The sequence below is a fragment of the Tenrec ecaudatus genome, chromosome 12 (assembly GCF_050624435.1).
Source record: "Tenrec ecaudatus isolate mTenEca1 chromosome 12, mTenEca1.hap1, whole genome shotgun sequence".
NCBI lineage: Eukaryota > Metazoa > Chordata > Mammalia > Afrosoricida > Tenrecidae > Tenrec > Tenrec ecaudatus.
Genome location: NC_134541.1, coordinates 50,459,372 through 50,471,503, shown reverse-complemented (window position 1 = coordinate 50,471,503; position 12,132 = coordinate 50,459,372). Strand labels below are relative to the sequence as shown.

Genomic DNA, 12,132 nt, shown 5'->3' with positions numbered 1-12,132 from the left:
CACCCCCCACTATCATGACCCCAGTGCCGCTCCCCAATCTAGACTAGATGGGAGCATGTATATAGGTAAAGGCAAGAGATAAAACTCACAAGACATGAAACCCAGGAATAGGAATGGGACTTGAGTTAAAAGGGTAGGGGGAGGGGGAGAAGTGGGGAGGGAGGGGGGCATTGATCACAATGAATGGCACATAATCACACCCCCTCATCCAGGGGGAAGAACAACAGACACCAGAGGGGAAGGGAGACAGCAGTTGGTGTGAAGATTGAAAATAATTAACAATCTACAAACTATCAAGGGGCCACAAGGGTTGGGGTGTGGGGAGGAGGAGGGTAAAAAAGAGCTGATCCCAAGGGCTCAATGGAAAGTAAATGTCTAGAAAAGAAAGATGGAATATATGTAGGAATATGCCAGACACAATTGATGTTTGGATTGTAACAAGAATTGTAAGAGCCCCCAATAAAATGATTATTAAAAAGAAAGGATAGAATAATGGGTGTGGGGGTAGAGTATTAATGTGAATCATTTGAACTGCCCTATTGAATGCGGACTTGATGGTCTGACATGTAACCTGACCCCCCAACGTCAAAATAAAAAATAAATCTGTTAAATAACTAAACAAGAATAAAAAAGAAAGAAAGACGATATTGGTGGAATCGAACCTCTCAAACAAGTCACAGCCTGATGTCTTCTTGGAGTTCTTGGAGGTGTGCTCTAGTGGATATCTGTAAGAGGAGCTCTGGAGAATTTAAAATTTCGCTCTTCTTCCTGCTATCCTGGATTCTGTATCTGGCATTTTGGGGACACCAGACATCATGTGGTTTGCTGCCCCTGGGAGCTTTTGGTGGTCTGTTGGGTTGGTTGTCGACCTCAGATCCCCTTGACCGTGCCTCCATTCCCCTGTGGTTTTCCTCTTTTCTGCTGATGGTTGACAGCTGTACGAGTTGGTAAGGACCTTCACCTACCTTTTGACCCACAGACTTGAACTAGAAAGGGCTTGCCTGCTGTGCACCTATGTGGGCCGCTTTCTTGATAGAATTTTCTTTCTTATACAGACGTGAGTGTGATGGTTAGATTTTATGTAATATTGCGCTTGTGTGAAGAAAGGGTTAAAGTGGAACCTATCACTGAAATCACAGCCTAATGTTTCCTGTGGGGGGTGGCATTTTTAGAAAAAATGCTTTGGAGAATCTCACTTACTTGCTCCTCCTCTCCTTCCTGCCTGACTGAGCCCTGGTCTGGTGTCTGCAGCCTGAGGCTCATGTGGCCCACTGCCCTGGGGAGCTGTCCCTGCCCTGCCGTGTTCCTGCAGATCTTGGAGCAGGGCTTCTCAACCTCCCTACCGCCACGATCCTTTCATACAGTTCCTCAACCATAAAATTATTCTCACTGCTGCTTCCTAACTGTAATATTGCTCTGGTTATGAATCCTAATGTAAATATCTGATACGCAGGATGTATTTTCATTGTTAGAAATTGAACATTATTAAACATAATTAAAGCATAGTGATTAATCACAAAACAATAAGTAATTATATGTTGTGAAATTTTATGTTTTCCGGTGGTCTTAGGCAACCCCTGTGAAAAGGTCATTTGACCTCCAAAGGGGTCGCGACCCACAGGTTGAGGAACACTGCCTTGGAGCTTGTGCTCTCCTAGCTTCCTGCTTTGCCTTCTGCTTCATCAGTGGGAAGCTGTGTGATTCTGGAGGGCCTCCAGCTAGCATCTGACCCATGAACTTGAGTTGGATTTGGCTGGGTCACTTCTTTCTTGATGTCAAGTTCTTTTGTACATAGGCAGATGGATACAGACATAGACATATCTTGGTTTTGTTGCCTTAGAAACTCAGCATTATACAATGAGTTCTCCACAGTATCTAGAAAACCCAAGCTAACATAGTGGAAAGTGGAATAAAAGATAATGGAGTGTTCCCTTTGGCAGCATTATATATTAAAACTGGAACTATACAGAGAATATTCGCATGGCCTCTATGTAAGGATGACATGCAAATTTGTGACATGATCCATATTTTTAGTGCAACTGTTAAAAATAAACTAAACAAAAGGAATAAAGGAAGATAATGGAACTTTCCCATGATTATATAGGGGTAATGAAGATACCATTGGTGTTTTCTGGGTAGCTCGTGTTATTTGAATGTATTTTTAATCATATGAATTTTATTATCTTTATATCATACCCCCCCCCACACCCACTCCTGCTCCCACCCTATCCTCCCTACTCCGATGTAGAAATTTACTGAGACCAAATAAAATATGATAAAGTATTTCATAAAAAATGCTCCCCAAATTAAAACCTAACTTCTACTTTTAAAATGGGTGTTGTAGTCTTAAAAATTGACCCTTGCTGTATTTGTATCATGGGAACTCTGGTGATGTATTGGTTATGCGTTGGGCATTTCAAAACCACCAGCCCCTTCACAAAAGGAAGACAAAACTTTGTACTCTTATAAAGTATTACAGTCTCAGAAACCCAGAAGGGCAAAATCCAATAGGATCTCTATGAGTCAGAATTGACTAGATGGTGGTGAGTATTTTTTGTTATTTGTATCACTTCTCTGTTGGAGAGAGAAAAGTGAAAAACAGTTCAAGAACATGGGTTAGGGATACAAGTTAGCAGAAGTCATACCATACCTCTTCTGTTATTTAGAAAATTTCTTAACCTCTATGGGACTCAACTTCTTCATCTATAAAATGAGTATAAAATAAGACCTGCCTCCTAGGACAAGGCAAATGAAATCAATTCACCATATACAGTGCCTGGAATAAAGAAATAACTTAATTATTGTTCATTATTATTTCTATAAAATAAAGTATATGCAGACACACATATATACTATATACTTTACACTCAGCTCCTGCCATCAAATTGATTCTGACTCACACCAGACCTATAGAACTGCCCCTTTGCGTTTATGAGACTAAGTCTTTATGGGGCCAGACAGTCTCATCGTTCTCTGCTGAGTGGCAGGTGGGTTGGAAATGCTGACTTTGTGGTTAGCAGTTAAATATGTAGCCTGCTACACCACCAGGGCTCCTTACACTATGCATATATGTATGTGTGTCATTTTAGTATACACGCATACACTCGCATGTTTATAATTACATAATTGACGTATAGGCAGTACTTAGGCAGAGACTTGCTACTTGATTTAATTATCATTGTCCTGTTTTATATTTTTCAGATACCCCAGATGTCAATATATATTATACCCTGGATGGCAGCAAACCAGAATTTCTAAAGAGAATTGGTTATGGTGAAAGTAATACATTGCTATATACAAAACCTATTACTCTGCCTGATGGAAAAATACAAGTTAAAGCTATGGCAGTCTCTAAGTAAGTTAAGAACATAATGATTAAGCAGCCTTTTAGCATAATGTAACATATTGTTGTTTGTTTTTATTTCTTGTGAATATCAGTGCTGAATTAATAGAATATTAAATGAAAGGTTACTTTAATTTCACCATACATGTAACATTTGTGCTTATCTTTTTTTTTTTTTTTTACATACCACAAAGCACACAAATCATGGCCCTGCAGGGGACAGCACGGGAGACACAGTGTGAGAATTGTGCTCCGATCAGAGATGTCTCTCTCTTGGAGCTGCAGATTCAATGCCGTCCTTTGAAATAAATTCTTCTGGGGGGAGGGGCAGGTGTTCACGTAGTAGTTGGGATTGGGGCCAGCCCCTCAGAAGGTCTTCCTCTTTATTGATGCTCCACCACTTTACCAAGCATGATGTCCTTCCCCAGGAACTGGTCTTTCCTGGTAATATGTCCAAAGTATGTAAGAGGAAGTGTCGCCGTCCTTGCCTTTAAGGAGCACTCTGGTCATACATCTAGGACAGATCGGTTTGTCCTTTCAGCAGTCGAGATACTTTCAGTATTCTTCTCCAGCACCACAATTCAAATGCATTGATTCTTCTTCAGTCTTCTTTATTCAGTGTTCACCTTTCACATGCATATGGAAAATACCAAGTCTTGGGTCAGGTATATATTAGTCCTGAAAATAATGTCCTTGATTTTCAATATTCTTAAACAGATTTGTGGAGCAAACTTACCCAGTGCGCACTTACTTGCTTGGTCTCCTGACTGCTGCTTCCATGAGCATTGATTGATAGTGAATCCAAGCAAGACAAAATCCTTGACAACTCAACCTTTTGTCCTTTTATCATCATATTGTTCCAATTGTGAGGATTTTGGTTTTCTTTTATTATTTTTTTAAGGATTTTGGTTTTCTTTACAATGATTTATAATCCATACTTATGGCTGCAATCCTTTATCTTCATCAGTAAGTGCTTCAAGTCCTCACTTTTAGCAAGCAAGGTTGTAGCATCTGCATATCGCAGGTTGTTAAAGCTTGTTGCTGTCCCCTTGGGGGTGTGGCCTTCTGTGGCAGCTACGTAATCCCCTGTCAATTTTAGCGAAGGGGTGGAGTCTAGCCTGTCAATCAGGTCATAGCCAATGAGGCCTCTCTGTGGGCCTGGCCTTCTCCAGAATATTCTGTGAACTCCTGTTTTCCTTCCTGGAAGCCGGACACACTTTTGCTGCAAGACATACCTGTTGACAAGCCTCATGGAGCTGTGCTGATGGAGCCAGAGCCATGGAGCTGGAGGAACCATGTGGAGACCCATGCCAGTCCTTAGATGCTTCCACTACCTGGATCCACAAGATTTTCCACCCACTGGCCTGTGATCTTGCATTCAGTGTCATTGCATGTATTGCATGAGTCTCAAGAGGAATTTATAGACTGGTATTGAACATATGGGCTAATAATCAGATTTAAGGACTTGATCTAGACTGGGCTGGGATGTTTTCTTAATATACTATTACTCGTTGATATAAAGTTCTCTCTTACCCATGTATGAGTGTCTCTGGATTTGTTTCTCTGGTCAGCCTGGACTACCACACCTTATAAGGAGGACCCTAGGACTCTCTGTTTCTCTGCTTTTCTCTTCCTGCTTGCCGACCCTGAGAGCTACCTGAAGCCTGCCTTGCTTCCGACCTTGTATCCACTCTACTTTGTACCCACCAGCCTTTATCTTCCCGCATTTTGCATAATTACCTGTGGCTACATGAATCTGAAGAGGACTTATGGACTGGTATCAGACTTAGGGAATTGGTTAGACTGTACCAGGATGTTTTCTTTCTTTTTTTTTTAATGTTTTATTAGGGGCTCTTACAACTCTTATCACAATCCATACATACATCAATTGTGTAAAGCACGTCTGTACATTCATTGCCCTAATCATTTTCAAAGCATTTTTGCTCTCCACTTAATCCCTTGGCATCAGGTCAAGATGTTTTCTTTATATATAATTACTTCTTGATATAAAGCTCTTGTTTATACATATATGAGTGTCTCTGGATGTGTTTTTCTAGTAAGCCCAGCCTAACACATGAGCCTTCAGTATGGATTACAACTCAATGTAAAGAAGACCAAAATTCTCATGACTGGAATAATATGTAACATCAGGATTAAATGGAGTAAAGATTGAAGTTGTCAAGGATTGCATCTTGCTTGGCTCCACAATCAATGCTCGTGGAAGCAGCAGTCAGGAGATCAAAAGGCACATTGCATTGGGTAAATTTGCTGCAAAAGAACTCTAAAGAGTTCTAAAAAGCAAGGATGTTACTTTGAAAACTAAGGTGCACCTGACCCAAGCCATGGCATTTCCATTTCCTCTTATGCATGTGAAACTTGGACATTGAATAAGGAAGACTGCAGAAGAATCGATGCTTTTGACTCACAGTGCTGGAGAAGAATACTGAAAGTACAGTGGGCTGCTGAGAGAACACACGGATCTGTCTCGGATGAAGTATGGCCAGAGTGCTTCTTAGATGCAAGGATGGCGAGACTCAGTCTTTGGACATATTATCCCTAGAGACCAGTCACTAGAGAAGGGGAGGGGCAGCAAAAGAGGAAGACCCTCAATGAAATGGATCGACATGATGGATGCAAAAGTGGACCCAGGCATAGGAACCATTGCGAGCCTGGTGCAGGACTGTGCAGTGTTTCTTTCTGTTGTGCATAGGGGTAGTTTTTAAAAATTATTTTATTGGAGGCTTATACAACTCTTATCATAATTCATATGTTCATCCATTGTGTCAAGCACATTTGCACATTTGTTGCCATCATCATTCTCAAAACATTTGCTTTCTGCTTCGGCCCTTGGTATCAGTTCCTCATTTTTATCCCTCCCTGCTCGCCTCCTCCCTCATGAACCTTGATAATTTACAAATTATTATTATTTTATCATATCTTACACTGTCCGATGTCTCCCTTCACTCATTTTCCTGTTGTCCATCCCCAGGGAGGGGGTTATATGTAGATCCTTGTAATTGGTTCCCCCTTTCTACCCCACCCTCCCTCCACCCTTCCAGTATCACCACTGTCAGCACTGGTCCTGAAGGGATCATCTGTCCTGGATTCCCTTGCTTCCAGTTCCTATATGTACCAGTGTACATCCTCTGGTCTAGCCAGATTTATAAGGTAGAACTGGGATCATGATAGTGGGGTAGGGGGGGTAGGGGATGTATTTAGGAACTAGAGGAAAGTTGTATATTTCATCATTGCTACTGCTATAGTTTATTGTGCCAGCCTGGCCGATAAACACAAGTAAGATTAACTGAAGGGCAGAGGGATAAATGACTTGGTGAGCCTTACCTTGTTGTTCTGTGCCTCATTTTAAAGGGGTACACTACCTGTGGGATGCCTAGCCTGTGGACTGTGTCGCTGTAAGTTGAGGTCCCTTTAAGCCCACACGATTGGAATGTTCATCTCTGGAGCTGGGGACTGACAGTTGATGACAGTTGGGGACCGGCCTTGCTGTTTGCTGCCTGGATATATATAGCCCAGCTCTCCCTACAGAAGGGGACTGGCAACTGGCAGCTCTCAAAACTTGAAGGACTGCTAGTGTCTCGCTGCTATATAATTTAACTGTTAATTTCTTGTATTATCTATCTGTATATAATTTAATGGTTCATTTCTTGAATTATATATCTATCTTTATAAATATATTTATATATAATTACTAGCAATCTGGTTTGTCTCTCTAGAGAACCCTGTCCAATACAGCTACCCTGCACTCTGACTGGCTCATCTCCTCCCCGTGACTCTTCTGTAAGGAATGTCCTGTTGCCCACAGATGGGTCTTGGGTCCCCACTCTGCACTCCCCCTCATTCACAATGATTCGATTTTTTTTTCTTTGATGCCTGATACCTGATGCCTTCGACACCACATGATCACACAGGCTGGTGTGCTTCTTCAATGTGGGTTTTGTTGCTTTTGAGCTAGATAGCCACTTGTTTACCTTCACGCCTTTAAGACCCCAGATGCTATGTCTTTTGATAGCTGGGCACCATCAGCTTTCTTCACCACACTTGCTTATGCACCCATTTTTCTTCAGCAATCGTATCAGGGAGGTGAGCATACAAATGATAAGATTTTTTTGATTTTAGATGACTGATAACACTGGGGTAATTAATGACCTGAACCAACTTGTTGGCACATAACAGCAGCAACAAGTTTAGTGGCTAAACCAACAGACTTTAAGAGACTCATCTTAATTGATAGCCACATTCTCTTTGATTCTACCTAACAGACAGTTTTACTTTTCGTTTAAAATGATTTTCAGAGACTGCAGACAGAGTGGCATTGTAACGAAGGTGTTTCAGGTAGACTATGAAGCACCAAATACTATCTCTTCTGAAGATGCTGCTGAAAATGTTCTCAAATGTTTTTCAAAGCAGGTAAGTAATAAAAGTGTAACACATTCAGATAGCACCACCTTGTTAAGTCTTGCTTCCTTAGTGGTCACTTCTTCCTTTTCATTTCACCACTTCAGCTCCCAACCAGGGGTTTATAATTGAAGTCAGTCTCATCCATTGCACAGTATCTTCTCTGATTCCTAGCTTGCTCAGTCCCTCCTCCACCCTGCCAAAGTTAATTTCTGCGTACCATTACTGCTCTTGCTCCATCCAGTGTCTTCACTGATTACCCTTTATGTAATGAAGAATGCAAAAACCATCAGCCTGGCACTCCATGTAATACACTTCTGTCCTCAGTTGGCATTTTCTGCTTTACCTCTGACTTCCTGACATATACTCCAGGACAACTAAATTGTTTGTTCGACATCTTATCTCTGCTCCTCTAACACGGAGGTACCTTATGTACTTGAGTATAAGCCAGCCCGAGTAACAGTCAAGGCACCTAATTTTACCACAAAATCTGCATTAAAAAGGTGCTGGAAAACTTGGCTTATACACAAGTATATGTGGTGTATGTCTTTTATAAAATGCTTTGAATTTTTTATTACTTCATTCTGTGTCTGTCTTTCCCCTGCATTGCAAGTTCCCAAGTGGCAGAGAGAATGTCTGCCATATCCATTGTGTGTATTTGATAGGCTCTATCAAGGGAGGCTGTATTTGAATGTGTATATTTTGAATCAATACACCAGAATTAGTAGAAACCCCTGGTGAAGTATTCACTTCTGAATCAAACTTCCCTAAGGAGGATACTTGAAACTAATTCCTGGATGGTGGGCATTAGTGAGATAGATCCAAGGAATGGGACCAGATGATTGCCTAGTCCATAGTAAGGGAAGTGAACAAGAGTCCTGAGTAATGGAAACCTTGTTGAAAACCAAAGATATTTGTTTAGGAATCTTTTAATCCCAAGAATATACCAGAGGCCAGAGAAGAGGCTGTAGGATCAAACCAATAGGTGCAATCTCAAGAATGATCAAGCAGGAACCTGGGGAATGACAAGTCAGCAGAACCTGAGTCGATATGTGTCAGCAGGCGCTCAAACGTGTACAGGAGACTAAATTCCTGAAGAAGAAACTTCAGACAGAAGAGTAAGGACTGTGTGCATAGTAGTGCCTTCTCTTGATTTAACTCCGTCCTTGGCTTGTCTCCTGGGTTTGTTGGCACCTCTGTTATTACTCAGACTCTCATGAGTGCAACATTCTGCCTCAGAGTTCTGCCACCTGCTTGCTCTTTGTTTGGCTATTTGACCAGCTGGGATTGACCAACTGGTCATACTGCCAGTCAAGTAGACCAGATAGGGAGCTGTATTTGTAGAATACAGTTAAGCAAGGGCACTTAGGAAAACTGCAAACCCCTTCACATTATCCAATGGCATAATCAAGTAATTGATATGCAATCTGTTTATTTCTAGGGGTTGAAAAATGGACTTGTTAGATCAAAACTAAGAAAGAAAGGTAAGCATGCTGGATATACACCTAATTGGAATATTAACTTTAGAAAATTTCCAGGTATGAAATCACAGAATGAAGAAAAGGTTGAATATTCTAAACCAGGGTTCCTCAGACTTTAAACAGGGGGCCGGTTCACTGTCCCTCAGACTGTTGGAGGACCGGACTACGGTTTAAAAAAAAAATTAACAAATTCCTATGCACACTGGATGAGTCGGCTGCTAAGCAGGACAGGCAGTAGCGGCAAAAACACCCGGCAGGCCGCATAAATATCCTCAGTGGGGCATATGTGGCCCGCGGGCCGTAGTTTGAGGACCCCTGCTCTAAACCTACCAAACACATTTACTACTTATTTTCTTATCAGAGGAACTGCTGTAATAAGAAACACTAGAAGAAAGTAAGCCATAATTTGAATTTTATTGCTATTGTAGGTCCAACAACTTAAGAGCAAGCAGTACCGTAAGGGAGACCATACATCATAGAAACCCTAGGATATCTCTTCAAATAAATAAATCAATTTGAGGGAAGAGTAGAGTTTGGTGAAATTGAAATGAAAACAGAGTTTTAATGGTTTCCTAGAAAACCATGCCTTTGTGTGACACTGGACTGCAAAGGGAACCCAGGGATCTGCTATCTTGGAAACTATCAATTTCATATGTGGAATGTTGCATTTAGAAATTGCTTCCCCCCCCAAAAAAAATTCTTACCTGAAGTTTCGCACCATATTTGGAAATTGAGGTCATTTCTCTGTGTCAGTGAATTAGATCTTCCAGGTAAGAATAGGAGGTTTCTTATTGATAATATTTCAAACAGCAAGGTTTTTGATAATCTGTGATTTTTAGATAACAAGAGTTCTTGGTTAGAGAACATTAGTCATTCAAGAAAAGTGTGGTTGCGACATTTTAAAAGTATCCAACAGTGGTCCCTTACTAAAATGTTCCCAACTATGAGGACATAAATGAAAACACATATGTTTATTCTTTTTATGTCTTTTAAAAATCATTTTATTGGGGGCTCATACAACTCATCACAATCCATTCATCTATCCATTGTATCAAGCACATTTGTACATTTTTTGCCATAGTCATTCTCAAAACATTTGCTTTCTACTTGAACCCTTGATATCAGCTCATTTTTTCCCTTACCATAAGAACCCTTGAAAATTTATAAATTATTATTGTTTCATGTCTTGCACTGACCAATGTCTCCCTTCACCCACTTTTCTGTTGTCTGTCCTCCAGGGAGGAGGTTATATGTAGATCCTAGTGATCGGTTTCCCTTTTCTATCCCCATCTTTCCCTTATCCTCCTGTCCTGGATTCCCTGTGTTTCCAGCTCTTATCATTACCGGTGTGTATCCTCTGGTCTAGCCAGATTTGTAAGGTAGAATTGGGATCATGATAGTGGGGGAGGAGGAAGCATTCAGGAACTAGAGGAAAGTTGTATGTTTCATCGGTGCTACACTGCACCCTGACTGGCTCGTCTCCTCCCTGTGACCCTTCTGTAAAGGGATCTCCAGTTGCCTCCAGATGGACTTTGGGTCTCCACTTGGCACTCCCCCCTCATTCACAATGATAGGATTTTTTTGGTTTTTGCACATAAAAATATTTTAAATCTAATTTTAGGCCTTAAAATAGGTGAAAGAACGGATCCTAAAAGTCCGAAAGATCTTTGCTTCTCTGAGAGTCCACTGGAAATCCTAGCCTCCCATGAAGAATCAGAATCAGGTCCTATACCACCTACGCACCAGTCTCAGGTAAATTCTAAGTGGAATCACTTTTCTTATTTTTAATGTTTCCCATGAATGAAGTACTTTATGAATGAAACGACTCCAGCCTTTCACTGTGGGGCAGACAGTGTTCTAAGCCTTGGAGAGATTATATTGGGTAAGGAAGGGTTTATAGTCATGGAGCTTACATTTTTATTGGGCTTTGGGGGAGGAAGATAGTAGACATGTGAATAAATTTTGTTTTGCGGGGATGCAATGCTGGAGAATTTTATTAGAGGCTCCTAGGAGGGAGAAACCATAAGCCAGCCCATGTGGCTTCTTTGACGTTCTGGAAACATCATTCTATGCATGCTGTGCTCCATACTGGACGATGCATGGTACAGGGGATTCTGGGGAATGTGGTCCTGAAGGTGAGATGTAGTTCACAGATGGCACCAGTTCTTGGTCTCTGAAGCAGTATCTGTATAAAATAGTTTAAAGCTGTCATTAGAGAGAGGAAGTCTTATTCTGGGGGCTTCTCCAAGCTTTCATCCCACAAGGGAATCATTCTCACTTCTTTCATTCCCCATCAAGAGATTTCCATACATGTAATCTTTGATGGAATCAGGGGTGGCGGTCTCTCTTTCTGTAACTACTTTCTGCATATATGGGCTACAGAGTGTCATCCTGCCTGCGTGAAGAGAAATCTCTCCTCATCTGCTCTACATTAAGGGGAACAAGCTCTTCCAAATGAAGAGAGGCTTGACCCGGTGCTCTAAGTTGTTCACAGGGATAGGCATATTTGTGGTCTGTGGTCTTATGTTCAGGGATATAGAATGTAAAATTGTAGAGTTTGGGAAATAGGTCTTTCTTTTACTTTTAGGTTTTCTCAGGATTGATTAGATCTGTTATTTTCAGAAAATCTTGCAACAGTCGCACTGAAGTTTGTCCTGAGGGAAATTCTAGGTCATAATAATGAGCCAATTTCCCACCGCCCTTTTCATCAATGTTACTTCTGGCCAAGAAAAACAAGACAAATTTAACGAAAAAGAAAAGAAAAATGGGAAATTAACAACACATATCACTAAATATTTCCTCACCTCTCAAAATTTCTTAAAGTAAGTTTTGTGGTAATAACAGGGAAGGGGTGGTTGGTTGATCTAACAGGTCAGAATGAAAGGATAGAGA

General features: G+C 41.0%; 1 protein-coding gene and 1 non-coding gene across 2 annotated transcripts in view; both read left to right on the top strand.

Moving 5' to 3' along the window:
• The window catches only part of DZANK1 (double zinc ribbon and ankyrin repeat domains 1), a 99,701-nt gene that overhangs the window by 8,191 nt on the left and 79,378 nt on the right, over window positions 1-12,132 (top strand). The window contains exons 2-5 of the mRNA XM_075527978.1: window positions 3,202-3,355; window positions 7,657-7,771; window positions 9,201-9,297; window positions 10,862-10,992. Of these exons, the coding sequence (XP_075384093.1) occupies window positions 3,202-3,355; window positions 7,657-7,771; window positions 9,201-9,297; window positions 10,862-10,992 (497 nt within the window). The remainder of the gene's footprint in view (window positions 1-3,201; window positions 3,356-7,656; window positions 7,772-9,200; window positions 9,298-10,861; window positions 10,993-12,132) is intronic.
• On the top strand, window positions 1,927-2,032 carry LOC142423558 (U6 spliceosomal RNA). The gene has a single exon (XR_012779187.1). It is a non-coding gene; the product is annotated as a U6 spliceosomal RNA (small nuclear RNA).